This window comes from Zingiber officinale, chromosome 5B (assembly GCF_018446385.1).
Source record: "Zingiber officinale cultivar Zhangliang chromosome 5B, Zo_v1.1, whole genome shotgun sequence".
NCBI classification, from domain to species: domain Eukaryota; kingdom Viridiplantae; phylum Streptophyta; class Magnoliopsida; order Zingiberales; family Zingiberaceae; genus Zingiber; species Zingiber officinale.
Window position 1 is genome coordinate 86468151 of NC_055995.1, and position 23696 is coordinate 86491846.

A 23696-nucleotide genomic window follows, 5' to 3' on the forward strand; every position below is an offset into this window, starting at 1 on the left:
TGGAGTATTGGATTGATCAGTCCAAAATTACTGAATTGTTGTGAATTTTTATAACCGTATTATAACTAGAATTCAAGAATAATTTTCTCATAATCTCACCAGCAGATGCTCAAATTGACTATAATTTTATGCCAAACATAGTATGTTGTTTAACGCCGGACATAATAACGATTATCTTAAGGAGATTATTGATTTGACTGATAACGCTACCCTGGAAATAAAAGGGAAGATAACCCTAATTCGAAAAAAAAAATTAACAAAAAATGAAAAAAAATCTTCGAAACCTGGACCACCAAGAGGCAAACACCACAGCATGAAGATCAAATCCGATCTCTAACTATCTTTAAAGTTTTGGCATTATCCTGCTCAAAGATACACAGAACAATTAGGCAATTAGATTCAAGACAAGGACCTTCATCTTATCCACATCTACATTAATAGTACTTTGGATCTAATTGTTGAAGTGAAAGTGATATTAGAGTGGGAAACAAACACCCGATATATCGAACAAAATTGAGGGAACAGAGAAAGTAGTTCCACTATTTGATTCATGTGCAGTAACCACTACAGTTGGTCAAGAAACAACGAGACTATATCAGAGACTCAAAGCACTTGGAGGTTTTGAAACATGACAGACCACATTTTGGTAAGTGATGGAGAAAAAAAAACTTCAAACATGCAATATACAGCAATTATCACTGATGCAGAGTTAACCATGACGAACTTTGATAGAATTAGGACGTATTGAGCTTTCGGAAGGGATCAAACAGCGATGCAAATGGTTTATCGGTAGACGGGATTCCAAACTTAGATTTGCGCGGTGCCTTCTATAAATTTAGGGTCCTCGCATCAGGCCCAATGCCGAACCCTTTGGGATCAGCAAAAACGTTTTCCAGTAGCTGGCTCCATGGAGGGAGTGGACTTGAATCTGCAAACTGCACAATATCTTCAATCACCGCATCAACCTTTTTTCTCAATGTCTTTCAACTCAGCTTCACTTGCAAGTTCCTTTTCAAGAATGTATTTCCTCAAGGCTGTTATAGGATCTCTTGCAGCATAACTTGCTTTCTTGTCTGCAAGGGATTTAGTCATTCAAATTGTAGTTGGTATGAAAATTTATTAGGAGGAGAAAAGCAATAGAATTGCAAGTAATCAACTGAAAATATTGCTAAAGGAGAAGAACTAACGAGTCAGAAGTCTAACAAGTTCAAAATTTCAGTCAAAGTGCAGCATCAGCCACTATAAAGTGCCTAGTGTGACAATGTAATCTAATCCCAAACTGAAGCTTTGGTTCGGTTACCTTGGCATATATTTGAGATAGGGTCCAAAACTTATGGCATAAACATTCAATAAAGAAGATGGCTCATCTTTTCAGCATGTCAGAAAAAAATAGTATAATTGAAATTCTTAAAGTGTTACAAAACCAAATTAACTCTTTGGTGAAACACAAACATTCAAGTTAATGACATTGCACCTACAGTTGCACCGAAAAGGGAGTCATATTGACCCATATCTACAAGAGAAACTCAAGGGAAATAGGCGGAAGTGAGAAATTTTAGGAAAACAAAAACCTTCATCAATAGGAAAAGAACAGTTCCAATAATGCGATAAAGAAGACACAATCAGATCAAATGTTACAAATAAGTGCACACATAAATCAATACTGGATACAAGGAGAAGCCTAGCGATTTCTTTAATGGAAAAGGAACATAATTACCAATAGGAAAGTAATTCCCCATAATTCTCAGCAAGCCCTTTACTCTAAATACCATCAATTAGTAATTACAAGTTTGAAGCTCTTTTCATTCCAGTATAGTGCAAGAGTAGTTGTAAGTTGAGAAGTCAGGGGACAAGATAATTCATATTGAACTGTCTATTTAACTCTAAGATTGTGAACACAAATTTTTTGAACTCATCTTTCACACATTTTTGTTACAGAACCTCACTACTTATCCAGTTTAACATTCTTTTGAAACATCTAAGCAGTATTCTACTAAGTGGGTACTGTTATGCAGGTGCTCATAAAAGTGCATCGACAAATGTAGTTCTCACAAATATGTTCAACAGTTGGTATAGACAAAGAATCCAAACACAGAAAAAAAAAAGTGTAATGACTATATAGTGTTGCACACAGAAAAGAGAGTAGCAATCTCACCTGGCTTCCGGAGCTCATAAGGATCAGCAAGAGAGTGCCCTCTAAATCGGTATGTCTCACATTCAACAAGCGTGGGTCCTTTGCCCCTTCTCGCCCGTGCAATTGCTTCTATTGCAACCTCCCGCACCTTCAATACATCCATGCCGTCAACATGCACCCCGGGCATGCCAAAAGCCGGCCCCTTCTTCCATATCTCTGGGTCATAAGTTGCTCGGAGGTGGGACATTCCCATTGCCCACAGATTGTTTTCGACAACAAACACTATAGGCAGCTTCCATAGCTGAGCCATGTTGAGGCACTCAAAGAATTGACCATTGTTACATGTTCCATCGCCAAAGAAGGCAACGGTGACATCGAGCCCGTTTGGGGTAGATTCCTTGAGGACCTCGTGGCGGTACATGGAAGAGAAAGCAGCTCCGGTAGCCACAGGAATGCCTTCTCTGATGAAGGCGAAGCCGCCAAGGAGGTTGTGTTGCGCAGAAAACATGTGCATGGAGCCACCTTGGCCACGGCAGCATCCGGTGGCCTTGCCAAAGAGCTCGGCCATGACAGCGCGAGGCGGCACACCTTTGCTAACGGCGTGGACGTGATCACAGTAAGTACTCACAACACTGTCCCGGGCCTCAAGGAGCTTGATGAAACCGGTGGAGAAGGCCTCCTGTCCATTGTAGACGTGGACGAAGCCGAACATCTTGCCCCGGTAGTACATTTGTGCACACATATCTTCGAAGACGCGCCCCAAAACCATGTCTTCGTACAGCACCAATGATTCATCCCGGCTCACCACTGCCTGCGATTCGGATCAAACAATGTCAGATCCAAACATGCTCTTCGAAAGGATGCTACTCTAAAACGGCAAGAGCACAAAAATCGCACTTGAGAATTCGATATTGAAAATGATTGGATTTTGAGGCGCATTTCTCCCAACAATTCCAATAATTTGGTGAATTGTCCAATAAAAAGGGCGACGGAATATACGTGACGGAAGAGGGAGTTGTCGGAGGCAGCGAGGGGCTGCTGGGTGTTGTCTACGGCATCGTAGGGGACGGCGAAGAGAGGCCGGTGGCCAATGGTATGCGGTCTGAGGCCGGCTGAGCTGCGGAGGCGCGGAGCGGAGAGGAAGTTGGAGGAAGGCTTCTCGTCGGCGGAACGAGCAGCAGGAAGAGAGGGCGAGGCAATTCCGAGGGCGGAGAAAGCCAACATTTTTCTCTTCTTCCTTTGTTGTGTCTCTGCAGCAGCTGGTGCACATTCGGGACAACGAGGGAGGCGAAAGCAATCGGAAGAATTGAATCGACCAGGAAAGGAGCAAAAGTTGACGAAGGCCCATCTAATAGGCCTACAGCCCAATACCACCTTTTTTTAACAGGATTGATTGATCATTATACAACATCAAAACAATAATCGTATTTTTAACACTGTTAAAAATATTGACGTAATAGATATATCATTTGTTCGCCCAATTATTGTTTCGAACAGAATTATTCTTCAAAAGATTTTAATTTAATTATTTAAAAAAATTGAAGGTCAGTTCCACAGAAGAAAATAATGACCGTAATGGAACTAAACCAAGCAAGCAAACAACACGTGAATGCCACAGTATATATTTTTAGCAAAAATGTATAATAATATTCGACGAATACAAGCCATGACTAAGTTTATTGTAAAAGCATCCGATATCTAGGCAGTAACCTGAAGACCTTGCCACACAAGCGCAACTGGAGTAGGAATCCACTGTGCTCCTGAGCAATGCTGCACGCCTGCTTAACATAGAATCCACATCAAACTAACTATAAACAGAGTTGTATTCTTGGAATGAATCTTCTTATCAAAAGAATAAAACCATATCGCTTCTAGGAATCAATGATGGCGATGGCGTAAAGTTGTAGTGGAACAGTCGATCCATCAAGTTAGTCCGAGAATCAAAGATCAAGGTCCACCGGAACATACAATAAATTGAATTGTAGTAGATGAGTCCACTGGTGAACGAGGATGACTCTTCAACAAAAACACACAGGTTGGCTTGTGGAAACTTGCTCTTTATGTTTTTTATTTCCTCAGCACCCTCGTTTTTATCCCTATTTTAAGTTAAAGCTAAAAGAATTCATGCATCTCCCTAATGATATGATATTATCCACTTTGAACATAAACTCTCTCCTATTCCTAAGCCCCCTATTTTTTATTAGGCCAAAAAAATTCACATATTTTCATAATAATATGATATTATCAACTTTAAACCTAAACCCTCATGAATTTATTTTTAGATTCTACCCAAAAAGTCTTATATATCTTCATCTTTTAAAGAATTCACATATCTCCATATGATACTATCCACTTTTAGCTTAAGTTCTTATGTATTTACTTTTAGGCTTATCCACAAGGTCTCCATACCAATAGAGATATCTTCACCTTTCAAACCATAAACTTTTCCATGAATTTTTAATGTGGGAATTCCCAACATTTTCCTATCACTCTTCTTCTTTAATTTTTGTTTAGATCTTATTCTTCAATTTGACTTTTTCAATTTTGATGGTGGGATGGGAGACTCAATCGAGTGCGTAGCAATAAATTGACATATAAATCATCTAAAAACCAAAATGAAATTCCAGATATTTACACAATAATCTCTAAAACTACCTACTCCTTGAGACGTTAGTTCCGAAGTAAATAATAATAAATAAATAAATAATCCAGAATAGCAATTACCTGGAACATCATTCATTGTCGGCTCCCTCGAAATTCTTGTATTCCATTTTGAGTTCATGAGTTCCTTGATTAGGTCCTCTCTTGTTGTAGACACAAATCTCATTTAATATCTCTTTCAGGAATTGCTGTTCAAAATAGAATATACTACTCAGAAAAACAACCCAATGGGAAGGAGAAACTGAAAAAATATCAGTGCTATCATCAAATGTCCTGTTTAGTCATGCAGACATGCCAAACACAAGATGGATCAACAGAACCATCTATCATCGTTGATATATTAAAATAACTTTAAGCAAGGTACAAGGCAAGAGACAGATATTAGCTATCAATTCCCTGTAGGTCTACAACATTATGCAACATGAACTATCTGAAGCACTCTGGATGGATCGGTCAACAATCACCAACCAAAGAACTGGAGTACCATGTAAGAAGCATTTAGGCTTGGTTCTGGATAAAATCATAAAATCAATGAAGTTAGTAGTACCTCAGGTTGGTCAGTCTCTTGAACCAGTTGCTTCAGTGCCCAATTTGGTTGCTTTTCAAAAAGTTTAAAGAGAATGTTCACCAATTCTTGTTTATCCCTGCGTATCCGTTTTGCATCCAATCCTTTGGACGGGGTTAGTTTTTTCTTGTCCTGTCAAAGCATCATATGTGAAGGAATGACAACTTTTAGGCATATAAAGTGATCAGAAATTTTTTTGTGACAGAAACATTTGAATATAGGCAACTGACCCAGTGTAGTAATTCATACAATGAATCAGATTTTGAAGAATGAAATTATAGTATGAATGCAAGACAATAGAGAAAGTAGCTAACGTATTAAAACACAGTCTTACTGAGTTTCTAATGGAAAATAACAGGAATCAGGCAACACGTATAGAGTATTTAGTCTCAGGTGTACAGAAGAGTAGAAATCACCGTCCAACATTTGTCAAAGTATAGACATGTTATATGGTAAACCAAAGCTTGTATACGAACCAATAAACAAATAAAGAATGGCACATCACCTATATGAACCAATAAACAAAGTCTAAACATGTTATAGAGTATTTGAGTCTCAGATGTACGAAAGAGGGGAGAAATCACAATCCAACAATTGTTAAAATCCAAACATATGAAATGGTAAACCAAAGGCAATGTAACAATACAATAAATGAATAATGAATGAAATATCAGACGAAGTGACAGGTTTCCAAAGTTAGTTAACACAGAAGAATAAAGCTACCTTCGAACCAGATGGAACTAGACCAACCATACCAGGCATTGGCCTCATTAGCACACCATGATCATTGTCAATTACCTTAAATTTTGGAGGGGAAAAAGTAAGGGATTAGCTTCAAATTAAAAGAAAGGAGACATAGAATGAGATGACTAGGCAAGAATTAAATGTAAGAACCTGGACTTGTCTAGTTTTGACCATAGCTTTGTTCGTCCTTTCACGACATAATTTACCATAATCCCCAAAATTTTCACTGTGAGGTTCCATGTCAAATTTGTGCTCTACCTTTCCCTCTAGTGAGAACTTTCCTACATTAACAATTATTTTTGTGATGAGACTCAGTCAAATATGCATGTGATGACACTAGACAAAAAAAAAATGTCACATATGTACGAGCATGCCACTACTATATTAGCATGCTTCACTAGTTCCTAATGTTTGCAAAAAAATGATTCTAAAAGACATTAGAGCTCTTGAAAGCAGTATTATTTTGTAGTGCCACCAGAGAATCTTGAAAGCAGTAGTATTTTGTAGTGCCACCAGAGAATTCGCATGTAGGGCTTCATTCCGACAAAAAAATGCTATGGGTTTGTGCAACAAGAACTAAAAGACATGCTAACACATGCTTACCTTGGTTTGATTCAGAAAAAACACACATTGGAACAAAATCTTTGAACATGTTCAGCGTGTAACTCTTGGGTGTATTAGCAGAATCAGTTTGAGCCATTTCCATTTTAAACTGCAAAGTGAAACACAACGTTACTCTAAAAAGGGCTACAAAAGTTTCCCAGGATGTAGATTACCTACCTAGATTGGCAATGCCAAAAAAATAACCATTAATGATCATGGAATCACATGGAAGAAAAACATAAAGAAGAACAAAAAATTTGGCTTTAAGTACTCCAAGGAAAGAGTATAATCTGGTTTTCCCGGTCTACATGTATTGGAGCACAAGTGTGTCTGTGCAAGATGCCTGATGAATAGAAACTTTCCAAGTTTCCATAACAAATTGACAAGAATAAAAATGGCATACAACATTGTTCGAAATATAAATAAATCAAGTTGACGAGGAATCCTTACTCCTATGAATCTTAGGAAAAGATGATTAAGAGAAGAAACAATTTTTTTTGGAGACATCAAATCCATTTTAAGGCATAAAATCTAGACATCATTTGTTCAACAAAATAGAAAGGATTTTGAACTTGAATATTATTGACCTGTAAAAAATTTATGATACCCCCTAAATAATTATTGTGGTGAGTTTTAGCACAAAATGAATTATATGATCAACAGATCAATGAGATAAAAGAGTGTCATAATTTAGTTACTAGTGTTAAGAGAGTCAACACCATTAGGAGAGCAACAAATGATATTTCGTAGACCTATAAGTTTACACCATGCACTAACTCTAGACAAATATCTTTTCATATAATTACTAGATGAACTAATTATGCATATCCAAGATAAGTCTTGTGTCATTCTAATGAAGTCCCACATGGAGAACTATGAGCTAACAAAGAAAGTCATAGTATAAAATGCAAGACCTATTACTAGCTTGGGCATTGGCATTTTTAGTCAATGGTTGGCATAACAAGTTAGTGGGGTCAATGCTCTCATAGATGGATTACGAAAATTGGTACCAAAACCAATCTAATCATACATAACGAGTTGATTGAAAATGATCGCTTACCTGTTGGCACTAGATACCATTGGATCAATTAGCAATATTTTGGATTGTGAGTTGGACATGGGTCTTGATGAGAAAGTCAAACCCAAAAGGCATTGTGGCACCTCAATTTACTCTTACATGATGAATTATGGGTTAATGGAGAGTAGTCATAGGCTAAGATGAATGGGCACAAGTATTTTGGCTAATGGTTGGGATAAATAAATTAATGAATTAGTCCTCTCATTCAAATTAATAAATAACCTTGAATTGTGGGGCTCAATCTCCTCTTAGTTATGAGCAATTTGTATATGACTATTTCTTCTCCAACAACATAGCATTTAGCGGGCATAAGTCTAGAGAGATTTTGCAATCAAATGAGATTTGTGCACCTATGCCTTCAATTTATTATATGGATCCACGTTAATTGCATTCCGCTTGTTATGATCGTGAATATAAATTTTAAAACAAAACTGTATAGTAATTAGAGTGATTTTGCAATCAAATGAGATTTCTACATGCATACCTTCAATTTGTTTAAGTGATCCATGATCATTGCAGTATGCTTGTTATGACTACGTATATCAATTAAATTATTGTTCTCGTGAATTTATTGTAAATTTTCAGATTATCTTACACACCTCCCCTTTTTCATAAGTTCTGTGCGGTATATTCTTTGTCGTTAAGTTACTCAACTATAAGGATAGTCCTATTCTTATAAATGGAAAAAAGAAAGAAACGCAAATTTATCAAACTGCAACTTCTAATTTCAATTCCTTGAGCTAATTTCAAGACCATGAAATCGGGAAACCTAATTCCAGATTTTTTTTTCAGAACCCTAGTCCTAGGCGGCGTGCTAAGCAGTGCACGAAGGGGGAAAAATAAGGAGGAAGTGATACATAAAATGGAAATTTACTTACCTGGAGTGAGGAGGGATCGTCGGGATGGAGGGGGTCTAGGGAGAGGACAACTTTAGCAACGACGGGGTTGGGGGAGGTGGAGGATCCGGCGGCGGACGATTGCCACGACCTCGACACGACTGGTGGGCACTTCATCAGCCACACCGATCGCTCCGCCCTCGCAGTCTCCAGCGGGATCCTGCCGTCCTCCATCGATCTGTCGCCACTGTCCGGTGGTGGCTGCGATGAGGTTGAAATGAGAACGCCTCGATTCGGGGCAAATATCCTTCCAATAATATCCTTATTCCACCTGCCACCGCTTTCACTCAGTCTGAGTAGAGCACCAGTTTAAGTACTTTTAATTTGGACAAAGAGTCTTTGACCTTCCTCTTTTATGAAGTAGTATTTTATCCTTTTATATTTTAAAAATAATATTTAATTATTTTTAATTAAAGTTAAATATGGAAAAATAATAATAAAAGATAATTATATCTTTCTGTTTTTGATTTTTTTTATAATTTTAACAAAAAAAAAAATCATATTAAATTTATTAATAATTTACTTCCACTTTTATTTCTTTTGATATATCTGAATTAATTTTAATTAATTTAAAGTCCTAATTGATATTGAACGTGTATGATTATTGGTTTACTAATTAAAATCAATAAATTATGTATAACATTTAATAATATATAAAGAATAATATTTATTTATATGAATAAAATAAAATTCAGTAGGTTAAAATATTTATTTTCGGTGTCTGACTGTGAAGCATTCAAATATAATGTATGATAATTATTTTTTCACTTCCCCATAAAATTAAAATTTTAGATCCACCTCTGTCCATGATTATATGAGATTCCGTGAAAATAGGTGAAAATATAATTTTCTTTTCTTACACGAAAGTAAATATTTTTTATCTTCTTTTAGCTCTTTTACTTTTTCATGCATGCACACGAGCCTCACATCTCAGTTCATCATTGATTTGACGATCAGAAATAGCAACACTAGTAATGTCAACTCTCAACTGACGAGCTTTGCTTTGTAGGACAGTGAGAGCAGATGCACTGACAAACCGACATCAATCATAGATCCGAGCGAGTGATGAAGGGCACTATTACTAGATGCTACTATATTTTCTTTATCCTTTTATGTATATTTTTATTTTTGTATATATAATTGATCCAACTAATCAATAATTAAAGAGTCGACCCTAAAAATATATGTAATTATTTTCTATATAATTCAATATTTTTTCCTCTTAATATTATCAAAAAAATATCAAAAACATAATAACACAATTGTTTTTTATAATTTTTTTTACATTTGACTTTGGTCAAAAAATAAAAGGTTAAGTGTTATTTTTTAAATAAGGGATAAAATGTAACTTGATAGAAAGTAGAAGGATTAAAGGAATTTTTCCTTTTTAATTTACATTATAATTGAAATTATGATAACAAAATTTAGTATAATTACAATGATAAATTTGAAAAAAAAAAATATTGTAAATCTAAATTTATAAATATTGAAAAAAAAATCCATATAGTATTTACTAAACACTATGGCTCCGTTGGTTGGTGGGATAGAATTAATGGTGTTAGAGATTAATGATGTGATAGTGAATGTTTGGTAGGTAGGATATGATTAATGATATAGGGATTAATGGTGTGATAAATAATCATTAGCTCTTCCAAAGAATTATTTATCGAACCATTAATCCCTATCCCACCTACACGATTAATCCCTATCACATAAATCAAACAGAGCCATATATATAAGGAATGATATGCTATACCTCCATCATAAGCCTATAGTATTTTTTTTTTATTTTCACTTTCTTTTCTTTGACCTAAATACTAAACCTTACATCCTAAATTGTAAATCCTAAAAAACTCATAGGAAGGGTTCACGAGTAGATGTGCAAAGAATTATAAGTTTTATTAGATGGAATCATAAGAGACTATTTTTTAAAAAATAGTCTTCATTTTATTCATAATTTTTTGTCAATAAAAAAAACCCTATTTAATTGAATAAAACACCTTCAAATTGATTAATAAATAATTAGCATATAACAATCCATATCCATCAATTCGGTCTGAATAAAACATATTGGTAATCCTCTGATACCTTCGACGGATGAGCAACTAGTGAACTAAAAAAGATGTTGATTGAGATCGCTGAATGACAAGGAAAGGAGATTCGAGTACGCTAAGCTTGATAGGGAAAAAAAATAGAGAAGAAGAAAGTTAGATGCTTATGCATTATCACTCCAATGCTTAAATAAGTTTCAACGAGAGATGTGAAGAAAAATGGAGGAGATGAACAGTTGTATAGTTAGAGATCTAAGCATTAAAGGGAGTGTTCCATCATATCTACTAGTGTGATACAGATCAAGATATAGGGATGACAATCCATGTGCTTTGACAATCCATATGTTGTGTCAGCGTAGACTTCATACTCCATAATGGAGCCCATAAGGCCCTTGGCTCATGCGATAATTAGGCTGGAGGTTGAAGGTCTACTAAATGGAAGAGCGTCGAACTACCAAGGATAAGCGGAGATAAGCAAGGCAGGCTCAGTCGATGTGAGTGGTGTGCCCTGCTTGATTGGATTGACCTGGGAATGTCGAGGCACTTTACTCAGTAAGATAGACCAGGGAGACGTGGAGAGTGTTCGATCAGTGTGATTAACTAGGGAGAGGGGGAGCACGTTTGGTCGCTGGGAGAGGTGGAGCACGCCCGATCGGTGGGAGAGACAGAGCACGTTTGGTCGATGGGACCGACTGGAGAGAGCCAGAGCACGTCCGATCGATGGGACTGATCGAGGAGAAACAAAGTGCGCCCGATCGGTGGGACTGACTAGAGAAAAATGAAGCATGTCTCTGTGGGACTCACTAGGGAGAGACGGTGTGGGTCCGATTGATGGAACCGATCGAGGAAAAGTGGAGTAAAAAGTTCATCCAATGAGGGTTGAAAAGGACTATCCAAGTGGATTTGTCCTTCATTGATTTATGTGACTTCGATGTCCACGATCTCCACTAAGACATGATGTTTACCTTTAGGGACACGACTTTCTATATTCACCATATCACGTATAATAAATTTTTCGACTTTTTACTGAACTGTGTATGTAATGTATCGAAATTATTAAATTATGTAGGATAGTTTCAAAATGACCAAATCACATACCTACTTCCTATTCTATCCTTAATTAATTGCCTGATAAAAAAAAAAGCAGTCGAATCGATTTTTTGTTTGAAAATCAATCAACTTATTTTTTTAGTAGTCGAATCAATTTCTCTTTATGATGAAATTTTTGAACAAATCAGTCGATTGATTTATTTTTTTTAAAAATCGATTAATGGATCAAACGACATTGGATTGATATAAAACTAATTCCTATATGTTCGGATAATTCTCCTGATTATATTCATGGCCTCAAACATTAACTTAATCTAATATATTGAGAACAGTGATTTTTTTTTAACATTAATTAAATTTTTTGAATACATTCATGTTCAAAAAATTATTGCTCTTTAAAATTTGAGGACGTGGATATAATTAGAAGAACTAACCGAACACATAAGAGCTAGTTTCATATATATCCGAGGTCATTTTATCCATTAGTCAATTTTGGGCAAAATCGATTGATGGACCAAACATCCTCGGATTAATATGAAACTAGCTCTTATATATTTATTTAATTCTCCTTATTATATTTATGCTCTCAAATATCAATTTAACCATAATATATTAAGAGCAGTGATTTTTGGAGGACGAATTAAATTTTTTAAACACATTCATGTTCAAAAAATCACTATTCTTAATATATAGGGTCAAAATAATATTTGAGAGTATGAATATAATCAGGAGAATTAGAAGAACACATAGGAGCTAGTTTTATGTCAATCCGAGGTCATTTGGTCCTATTGGTGTAATTATCCCATGGTAAAAGTTGATCAGTTTGGCTCAAGCTTGAGTTTTGATGTTTGACAATATATGGAGATTGCAGATGTAATTGTCCAATAGAGAGAATGTTGGTGTAAGTCTCCTCTAGTCAAAGGTTGATTAGTTTGAAGTGAGAGAGAGTAATCAAGTAGGTCAAGATTGACCAGATACTTGACTGGGAAAGTCTTAACTGGAGGTTAGGCAAGGGTAAGACCAACGGGATGGTTAGCAGAAGAAAAAAATCTGTTGGTGCGGTTAGCACTAACGGTTTAACTTAGATTTTGATTGATGACAAAATAAGTTAAGTTAGGTTTGTTGTGATCTAATGATCTAACTGAGTGTGCATGAGAAGTCCAGATAGGTCGACGGACTGACCAGATATCTGGCAAGAAATCCAGCTAGGTCAACGGGTTGATCGGATAGCTGGTAGGAAATCTAGATAGGTCGACGGGCAAACCAGATATCTGACATGAAGTCTAGCTAGGTCAATGGGCTAACCGGATAGTTAGTACAAAGTCCAGACAGGGTCGACGAGCTGACCAGATGTCTGACAGGATGGTAAGTTAAGGTAAGTCACTGGAGGAGAGTGATTTGGTGAGGATGTGTTCCCCGTTTGAGGGAATTGTAGGCGTCGATCTAACTTAGATTCATTTTAAAAATCTAAGTTGAGATCTTGACTAGATTCTGGTCTCGAGGAGACAGAATTTAATTACTATTCATTTGTTATACTGTGCTAACTTTGTTTTACAGGGTAGTATAAATTTTATTGCCTCGGACTAACCTTTTCTTATACTGTGCTAACTTTGTTTTGCAGGGTAGTATAAATTTTATTACCTCGGACTAACCTTTTGTTGCAGAAAAAAGAGTTGTTGGAAAAGGGGGATCCGGATACCCGGATCCTCCCAGAAGGGATCCGGGCGCCCAAAATGCAAAAGTTTATCTCGTCGCAATGTGGAGCGCACTGATTGGCTGGGTAGACATCACAGTCCAGGCGCTCGGAAGGGATTCGGGTGCCCGGAGCTACCTATATAAGGAACCCTCCACCTGGAGCAAAGACAACTTCCTTCTACGATTGCTCTGTTGCGCACTGTTCCTACGATGCTGCGAAACTCCTCCGACAATCTACAACTCAATTTCTTTTTCCTTGTTGTCGGTATTCTTTTCATAATTCTTGTACTAAATCATGTAATACTTTTGCGAATTATTAGTGATTGCCCAACGAAATCACTCTCATGTGCAGACCTTGGAGTAGGAGTCGACGAAGGATCCGAACCAAGTAAAATTGATTTTGTTAGCGTTGTGTTTAATTTTCTATTTCCGCTACTTACTCGATAACGAATTTTCGACGATCGCTATTCATCCCCCCTTCTAGCAAACTTTACGATCCAACAAAATCAAGTGGGTCAATGTTGACTGAACACTTGATGTGGAAAGTCCTAGTGAGTGAAGCTAGACAGATAGAAAGTCCTAGTGAGTGAAGCCAGACAGTTGGAAAGTCTTGGTGAGTGAAGCCGGGTAGTGAGGAAAGTCCTGATAAGTGCAGCCAGGTAGATGGAAAGTCTCGGTGAGTGAAGCTAAATAGTTGGAAAGTTCTGATAAGTAAAGCCAGACAGTTGGAAAGTCTTGGTGAGTGAAGTCAGACAGAAAGCCCTGGTGAGTGAAGTCAGGTAGTTGAAAAGTCTTAGTGAGTAAAGTCAAGCGGATGGAAAATCTTAGCGAGTGAAGCTAGCTAGTGAAAAGTCCCGGTGAGTGAAGCGGGGCAGTTGAAAAATTCTAGTGAGTGAAGCTAGCTAGTGAAAAGTCTCGGTGAGTGAAGTCAGACATTGAAAAATCTAGGTAGGTCAAAGGTTGACTAGACATCTGACGTTTAGAAGTCCAAGTGGGTCATGGAGGATCGGACACTTGGCACGAGGAGAAAAGTCCAAGTAGGTCAAATAATTGACCGAACACTTGGTGAAGAAGTCCCAGCAGGTCAAGGGTGATCGAATGCTAGGTAATGATGAGTCACAATAGGTCAAGGTTGATCAAATGTTGGGCAAAGAATCCTAGGACTCAAGTTTAAGAGCTAGGGTTGTCAAATCAATTAGGATAATTTATTTGGTAGAGCTTAATCGATTAAGCACTATGCTTAATCGCTTAGAGTCGCGATTGAATAGTGAGGTGTTGAATCGCTTAGGGTAAGTGATTTAGTAGGCCTTAAGCGATCAAGGTGATCGCTTAAAATCCTTTCTGTGAAGAAACAGAAAAGTGTTAAAGCTATTACGTTAATTACTTCAACTGTGGCAAGTGATTAAGCAGGGAAGTTTAATCACTTACAGCCATTCTCACGATCGAATAGAAGGGTGCCTAATCGCTTAGGGTAAGTGATTAAGCATGACTTAAGCGATTAGGCTAATCGCTTAAAGTTGGAAATATAGTCATTTTATAGGTTCTAAGCAGGTTGTTGTTGTGGTAATCACTTAAGATTTGCTTAAGCGATTAAGGCGCCCAAGGTAACCCTAGAAACGGATTTTTCATGATCGTTTTCTATAGAGTTTTACATGACCAATTATTGAAATTTGGGGGAGACAAGTGCTACATTTCCCACCTTCAAGAGGCATTCTAAGGCAAGAAAAGCTCAAGCAAATCAAGGTTTAAGGTGCTAAGTCATGTTTTGATTAGTATTTGCGTTTATTTCCTTGTTTCGAATTGTACTCTTGTTCTTAAGCTTATACGAGGTTTCTCTGCCTTCGTATTATTTCCGAGAATGAGCTCTTTCATAGTATATGTGTAAGAGAGGATCAGATCCTTGAATTATTTACCTCAAGGAGGTGGATACCAAGTAAATTCTCGTGTTAACATTGGAAAGTTCTTCGCTTCAAGTATTCCATTGCAACTCATCTTCATTGAAGCGAGCGAGCTATCCCACTTCTCTAGCTCCCTTTGATCCCAACAGGTCCATCAGTCAGTTTTGGGCAAAATCGACTGATGGACCAAACATTCTCAGATTGACATAAAACTAGTTCCTATGTGTTCGTCTTATTCTTCTGATTATATCCATGCCCTCAAATATCAATTTGACTTAATATATTGAGAGTAGTGATTTTTTGAACACGAATGTATTTAAAAAATTTAATTCGTGTTTAAAAAATTAATGCTCATAATATATTGGGTCAAATTGATATTTTATGGTATGGATATAATTAGGACAACTAACCGAACATATAAGAGTTAATTTCATGTCAATCCGAGGTTGTTTGGTCCATCAGTCATTTTAGGACAAAATTGGCTGACGGACCAAACATTCTTGGATTGATATAAAATCAGCTCCTATGTATTTGTCTATATCTCTTGATATTTATACCCTTAAACATTAATTTGACCTAATATATTAAGAGCGGTGATTTTTTTGCTACGAATTTAATTTTTCGAACATATTCGTATTTAAAAATCATTGCTCTTAATATATTTAGGCAAGTTAATATTTGAGTGTATGAATATAATCAGAAAAATTAGACAAAAAACAAAGGAATTGGTTTTATATAAATCCAAGGTCGTTTGGTCCATCAATTGATTTTGTCCAAAAATATATGATGGACCAAATATTTTTGAATTAACATGAAACTGTCTCCTATGTATTTAGTTAGTTGTTCTAATTATATTCATACTCAATATATTAAGAACAATAATTTTTTAATATAAATATATTTAAAATTTTTAATTTGTATTTAAAAAGTCATTGTTCTCAAAATATTAGGTCAAATTGATATTTGAGAGAATAGATATAATAGAATGAGTAAACATATAAGAACTAGTTTCATGTCAATCAGAGATCATTTAATCCATCAACTAATTTTATTCAAAATTAATTTTAATAAAAAATAAATCAGACAACTATTTGATTTTACTTAAAATATAACCGAAGGAAAATCCTATGAACATATTTTCCACTGGTTTTGCCATAGGCGTCCGTTCTTTTCCGATGAAATCTCCGGTTAAAATTATAGTTGTATGTACAACCGGAAATTAACGACGCCGGGGCTCCTCCAAAAGAAGGAAGACAACTCTTCACATGACCTCCAAGGCCTCCTCTGGGACGCAGTGGCTCCTGTCGGCATTGGCCGCCGCCGACCGCTTGAAGAACTTGATGCAGTCTTCCACGGCCTCACTGCGGTACGAGTCAGGTGCCAGCTGGAGCCGCTGCCGTGCGGCCGCCTCCTCCAGCATTTCTCGTCGCCGGCCCTTGGAGACGGCTGACGAAATCATGAGCTTGAACACCGCCTCTCGGAAGCGCTCCAGGATGGACGCCGGCGCTGGCATCGGCAGAGGCTTCCGCCATAGCCGCGGCATGCACTGCGAGGCGTGCCTTCTTCCGTACTCGTTCTCTTCCATCTGCATTTCGTCTTGCTCCGGCAACGCTGTCTCATGCCCGGCATCAGCTATATATATACACGTATGATGGATGATGATTGAATTGGAGGTAACAATTAAGTGATGTGAATGGAGGGTAAGAATGTTGATAAATATTTCATTATCTCGAGAGTAATAAGTTATCTTACCGATTAGAAGGAATTTGAATAAAAACTTAAAACTCAGTCAAATTAGATACTCTCCAATACTTTTTTATTTAAGAAAAAAAAACACATGCTGAGGTGATTAATAAATCCTTAAGCACTAACTGAATCATACGGAAATTAATTTAATGCGATTAGGTTTGCTCATAATAAAAGAAATACAAATTGGTGAAGAATCTAAGGGAGTAGCGAGTTGAATAAGGGGATTATTAACCCTCACTCTTATCATTGCACATGATTCTCATATGATTTCACATGCCGGAACGGTTTTGGGAAATGCTGATTATCATTTAATATAGATTTTGTGATTGATTGATGAAGAAAATAAGAAGATTAACTTAAGTGGAGCGGCGAGGCACATGGGCGCACGCGAGCCTTTAAATCAATACAATTCTCATGGTAATGCCCAAGTCTAGTGCTCAAACCAAACGCTTCTCTATTCATTCATTGTTATCTCTTCCTCTTCCTCTTCCTCTTCCTTGTCGATTCCTTTCAAACGCACACTAAATCATGCAGATTATCTTATGATACTCCCCCTCTCAAAAAGAATATGAATGAATCTCATATAAACAGTAAAACAGATCAATCCAAGTCATTGGAGACTGAAAGAGAGAGTATATATATTCCTTGTGTTAATGTACAAACTCAAGTCCTCACAAGCTACTGTCCGTAAATTGTTGTTTTTATGACCTGATGTCTTGTACTATTTAAACGGGTTAAACTGAATTGAACAAAAAGAGATTGGAAAAAAAGAAAGTTCACTATGATAAGTACTGGTCTTGCCGTAAATTGGCAATCAACAAAGAAATGCACTTACACTCTATATATTCAGTAACTATTAGCCTACGCTATCCCATTGGGACACATGATTTCCCTAACAATCATTAGGAGGAGAACACATTTAGTTAAAAATTGAGGCGCAAAGAGATGGAGATTTTCGAACTAACCTCCCTGTCATTTTGTTTACTTAGATTCTGTATCTTCTGGAAGGTGGCTCCAAAATCAACTGTTCCTCACATGCCACTATCGACGTTGAACCCAGATCCGGTCCAGCCAGACCCGGATCCTCTTCCCTTCGACAATAGCATGTTGCCCTTTGCTCTTCCAGAGTTAATGACTCTCTTCTTATCTTTCATTTCAGTAACTCGTTGATTCTTTTCGTCGGATGATGCTGGCCTGCTGCTACTAGCTGCAGCATTTGCATCAGCAACACTAGCGGGTGCTGATTGATTCGCTGCAGTTGGGAGTCCTGCAGCATTACTAGGTGTCTGCTGCATGATTTTCCCATCCTGGCATTGCATCATGACGGAAATTCAAAAAACCAATGCATTATAATGAGGATGATCTTGAAATGTAGAAAATTTTAAAAATAAGGACAATATCGCAGGTTTTAGTTAGGTCGATAAACCATATGTATCAAGAATAGAAATCAGGAACTGCTGATATATCCTGACAATATCAGTATGTACTTTATCTAAAGAGAACAAAATCATGAAGGGTCAGGAACGAAGCCATACTGGAGCATCAGAAGATATTCTGCTGGGGTTGAGAGCCTCCAATCGTCTTTTTAGCTCCTCCAATCTTAAAAACTGAGTGCTGGTGCTTTCTTGGACCTATTCATTGTGCATCAAGATGATTAAAAAAAAAAAAGAATAGTTGAAGCAAATATGTCAATCTGAACTAGAAAGAAAGAGAATAAACAGTACCAACTGGTTCAGATCATCACAAATCTTCAGCTTGATTGCCTCCTCGTTTTTAACAGCTAGAGCTGCAGCTTCCCAAGCCTAAGATGCTGAACTTAGTTTATCCTTGAAGGATGTTTAATACTAGAAAGTAACTATGAGAAACCTTTCCCATCTTTTAAGTACAAGTTAACTCTTAACATTGGAAATTTCTAAACAGTTGACTATTATATGAGCATGAGCACGGGGACCAGAAAAAGAAAACGGAACTGCATGAAACCTCTGAAACCAACAATAATCAGTATTGAGGTCAATTAAAATGATAGGTTTTGAACTACTTATTCTTTTGACTTTCTAACAAATCTGACCATTGAGAATTGTATTTGTACTATATCAGATTACTCCTCGCTAGTTGGCTTGCAAGAGGTGTAAAAATTCTATCTACATAGTTGAACCACTAATGATACAAATTAACATCCCAATTAAGTTGTATTGTTTCCTCTTCAGATGAAATGTTAGAAGTAAAATTAACTAATACTAGGACTGCTCATCCTCAAAGGAGACTCCTTAGCACCATTCTCTCCTTTCTCAACGGTAGCAAACCTCCAAAGATCTTAGAACGTTTCTGCAGGATGGCATTGGAGACCATTGATGATGGAGTAGTAATGGTAAAAGTTCGAGATGACACGTTATCATTGTACAAGGACAACTATGTTTGAGTGTGCGCGACATAAGATTGGCATCAAGGTCTTAACTATGGATAATGCATGGTCAGCAACAGTTACCACAAAGGTAAAATCCTCTGCTCGAGACAGGATAGGGAGTGGGAAGAAAACATCTCTAGGTTATTTCGATGCAACAAGGACTCAGTGCCATTTGTTTATCAAGGCCTTCATCTCTCTGCAATACAACTCAAATAGGAAAACTGACTTCAATTTATATTGAAAGTAGTAATAATAATATATTAAAAAATAATTGGACAGACAGGTTGCCCCTTTGTAAGTAAGAAAATTATCTGTTGCAAGAAGAACACAATTAGTGAATAGTGTCCATACAGTAGTGCTTTCTTATATGCTCAATATGCCAAAATGTGTCATAAAGGAAACAGATCAAACCAGGGCTTCCCTTGGATAGGTTAATCAACTGCCCAAGGTATCAACTGCTTGGTGGCTTGGTCCCAGCTATCCAGTGCCAAAGATGAAGGTGGGCTATGTATCAAAGTTAATTCACACTCACAACATTGGTTTGAGAAACATATGGTGGTGAAGATTAGCTTCAGATAGTAGCATGGCACAGTCAGAAATAGTAGCCACACTCCATCCTTGCTCCAGGACGTACCAATGGACTGCATCTCAACCAACTGATTCCTGGCTATGGATTATCAAACAAACCATTATCAGTAGAGATTCACCATCATGTCACACAATTCTGCAGATTTGAGATGCAGTCAGGAAAGTTAACCAGGTTTGGTTTTGGAAAATTGTGCTAACAGTTCAGAGAATTGACATTACTGAACTGCAAAACTTGCTTATCACGATTAACCCACATAATGTCAACCAGATCTGACTGAATAGGAAGGCTCAGCAAGTGGCATATTTGAGTTTGTGAGCTCCAGAGTTATGGTGGATGGCAGGAACAGTACGAGTAAACCAAATGGTCAGAGCTCATACAACTGCAGAAAGAACACAATTCAGATAACCAATGTGGACGATGTAACTCTACCATAGAAACTGATAGCCACGTACTATAGAGATTTTCCTTTTGCAAGATATGGGAGCAGCAGAACCACAATACCAGCTACCTCAGTTGAGGTGTTCTATAACCCGTTACTACAGTGCCGTACACCCAACCTGAACAAAATGGAAAAGAGGAAATCCAGGAGGGGAGGTATTGTGTAATATATCTACCTGCCTGAGGTAATTTTCTATAAGTTTTGTTACAAAATACTGAAATAGTAACTGGACAATGCAATATTATTAGCTAGATGGCATAGTCTATATGTTCACTCATCCCTATCTTTGTGTAACTATATATAGTATCTATTATATGACCAGAAAAGTTTCCTTCCCAGAAAAAGACTGCTCGTCTTAATTAAAGACCTGCTATTAAAGTAAATCTAATCTGAATCATAGGCCCTTTGAATGTTTAGCAGACAATTGAAATTTGTGGCTGTTAAGCATTGAAAAAGACAGATAATATAAGGAATCATTAAACCAAAGTTTTTCTAGAAATTATTGGTAACCACCTTGATCCCAATGAAGATAAAAAGTAAACTATATATAATACAAGACACACCAAGGCCCTAAATAAAAGAGTAAGATTGAATTTGACAGGGGAACAAAAATACTTCTATTTGACTTTGATCTCCCATGAAAATAGAACACTCACATAGGCAGATTAGTTTAATAAGCAGGAAGCACAATTACAAAAGTGTTGCACTTCAGTTGAAATTAAACTAACCTTTTTTGCTTGTTCTTCCTTAAGTTTAGCTGCATGTATCTTCTCAGCAGATAATTCAATCTTCTTGCGCAAATGCTCAAGTGCTTAAAGACACAATTTTAAGCAATAAAACATACGAGAAGACTTAATTTAGAAGCTAAGTTACAAGAATGAATAACTCCTGTCCTAGATAATCTGGAAATGAAAGAACCTGCTTTCTTTGACCCAGCTGTAAGTTTCAACTCCAAAGTAAGATTCTCAAATTCACGTTCTACTTCTCGTATCTTTGAATAGTTTTCTTGGATATACCTGAGAAATAAGACAAATGTTTAACCACAGCAGGGCCCTCCAAGAAATTTACTGAAGAAACAGAGAAATAATACTGAAAGGGACAGCTGAAAGTGTTGCTTCATTGAAAACACAATGCAAACCAAACTCATGTCTAAGATAAAATATGGCAGGAACACCTGACATGTGGAACTACTAGTCTTCAGATAACTTCAATTGATTTAGTGGAACATTGTTCAAAATGGCACTCATGTTTGTTTAATTTTAACCATTGATTAACAATATGAAACTAGGAACGATTCTAGGCATAACACACATCATATCATTCATTTGAAAGGCTCTAGGAGCAGTACTATTTGCAAAGGCATAGTATCATATGTTGCATATCATCAATTCAAGAGGCCTTCGTTTCATTGTTTTTCAGAAAATCTACATTCAAAACAAAATTCCTTGAATATTGAGTTATCCAATACTTTAATTGTCACTCACAATGTGGCATTTAAACTGTCATCCACAAGTATTCAGTTGACCTTTTGAATTGTCTTAGAGGTTTATAATATATTCATCTTAGCAGAGGTTATGATCAATTCATCTTGAATCCTTAAACACTGACACACATGACAATTCCAAATGTGACCTATCTTTTTTGCCTTGAATCATCATCATCATCAAATCTTACTTTTCCCAAATATTTAGGTCTGCTATATAAATATTGACCCTTCAACTGTACCTTGAATGTTGAATAAAAAAAAAAGAAAACCAATCTATCAAAAAACAGAAGGGGAAAAAACAGCAAAAGGTCCACATTCCCATTGTCTAATCTGAAGTTACCCAAATTCACATTGACCTTTAGATTACTCTAGACAAACAAATATTTGGGTTCTATTGATTCCCCATAAGTTCATAACCTCTTTTCACCAGGAAAAACTTCAACAGCACGCAAAGTGGCAACCCTTGATTACCTCCGATTTTTTATTTTAAAAATTTTCCACCCAAGACTTTGACTTCCTCAACAACGTTCTATCAACTGCCTATTTGACCTCAGACGAAAGAACCTACACAAATGCCTCAGTTTTTTGTCCTTCTGCTAGAATCTAAATCACATTCCTTGAAAATTCCTCCCCAATTCTGAAATCCATTGAAAAGACAACCAATCTTCTGGAATCTAAAGGTTTAAAGAAATGTTTCAGATTGATTCGGGATACCTCTTCAACTGGAGCTTCTCCGCCTCAATGATCTGTAATGTTAGCAATCTTGATTATCGAGGATTGTCAAATCAAGATCAATCGATGAATGAAGATAAATCTGAAGGAAAATATAGAATACCCTCTCGGTGTAGGCAATAACGGGGGACTCTCTGGTGATGCCGTCGGCTCCGATCTCAATCAGAAGAGAAGGGTGAGGGGCTGCAGTAGGAAGCGGAGGAGATGCCATTGGATCTTGTGGCGGAGGAGACGCCATTGATTTGATTTGGAGGCGGGTGCAGAGAAACGAAGGTTCGTTTCTCCTCAGTGGAGCACTCGAGATCCGAGGACATGAACGTAATAATCCCTCCAATCCAATTATTTTATTTTATTTATTTAGATAAAATTTCATATTTCGCATATTTCGCTTAATCGCTTTTTTTTTCCTCCCCTCCGAGTTTAGAATATTACATTTACCATTTATATTTTATAAAATAAAAAACAATCGCGTACTCTGTCGTTAGGGTATAAATGAACCAAATCACTCATTACTCATTAGCTATTCAAAACTTAATTCGATAAAAGTTTGTTTGAGTTTGTTTAATGAGGCTAGTTAAGATAAACAAATCAAACTCAAGTTTCATAATATTCGGCTCGTTAGTTCATGAACATATTCGTTAGTAAATTTATGAATAAATTTTTAAATAAAAAATAATAATTTTAATATTAAATATATAAATTTTACACTCTATTTATTTAAAATATAGATAAATATATTAAATTTATTTATTAGGATAAAATTATAAATTTTAATAAGAATATTATAATTTTTTCTAAATATATAATTTAATTTTTAATAAAGATTTAAATTTATAATCTATATTTATTAAGGTCGTTCTCGTGAACTATGAATATATTCGTTAAATAAAACTCGAGCTCGGCTCGATTAAAAATGAGTCAA

General features: G+C 36.6%; 2 protein-coding genes and 1 pseudogene across 4 annotated transcripts; all 3 read right to left on the reverse strand.

Annotated features, from left to right (window-relative positions):
* Positions 1-561: 561 nt before the first annotated feature.
* LOC121987586 lies at positions 562-3475 on the reverse strand (annotated as a pseudogene).
* A 215-nt stretch (positions 3476-3690) lies between these two features.
* LOC121984814 (general transcription factor IIF subunit 2-like) lies at positions 3691-8996 on the reverse strand. 2 transcript variants are annotated; one of them, XM_042537957.1, is made up of 7 exons: positions 8664-8996; positions 6708-6816; positions 6255-6385; positions 6084-6158; positions 5343-5492; positions 4859-4983; positions 3691-3912 (listed from the first exon to the last, which is right to left on the reverse strand). In XM_042537957.1, the coding sequence occupies exons 1-6, from the start codon at positions 8853-8855 to the stop codon at positions 4867-4869; spliced, it is 774 nt and encodes a 257-aa protein (XP_042393891.1). In that variant the 5' UTR covers positions 8856-8996; the 3' UTR covers positions 3691-3912; positions 4859-4866. The 2 variants fall into 2 exon arrangements, with proteins under 2 accessions (XP_042393891.1, XP_042393892.1); XM_042537958.1 differs by having other exon boundaries at positions 3691-3915.
* A 7860-nt stretch (positions 8997-16856) lies between these two features.
* On the reverse strand, positions 16857-23096 carry LOC121984815. Of its 2 annotated transcripts, XR_006113001.1 has the most exons (8): positions 22878-23096; positions 22757-22788; positions 21475-21572; positions 21285-21367; positions 18849-18926; positions 18660-18755; positions 18090-18431; positions 16857-17007 (listed from the first exon to the last, which is right to left on the reverse strand). XR_006113001.1 is itself a non-coding variant. In XM_042537959.1 (7 exons), exons 1-7 carry the CDS (start codon positions 23010-23012, stop codon positions 18156-18158), a joined length of 798 nt encoding a protein of 265 aa, XP_042393893.1. In that variant the 5' UTR covers positions 23013-23096; the 3' UTR covers positions 17082-18155. The 2 variants fall into 2 exon arrangements, 1 of the variants encoding a protein (XP_042393893.1); XM_042537959.1 differs by lacking the exon at positions 16857-17007 and having other exon boundaries at positions 17082-18431.
* Between the last annotated feature and the right edge of the window lie 600 nt (positions 23097-23696).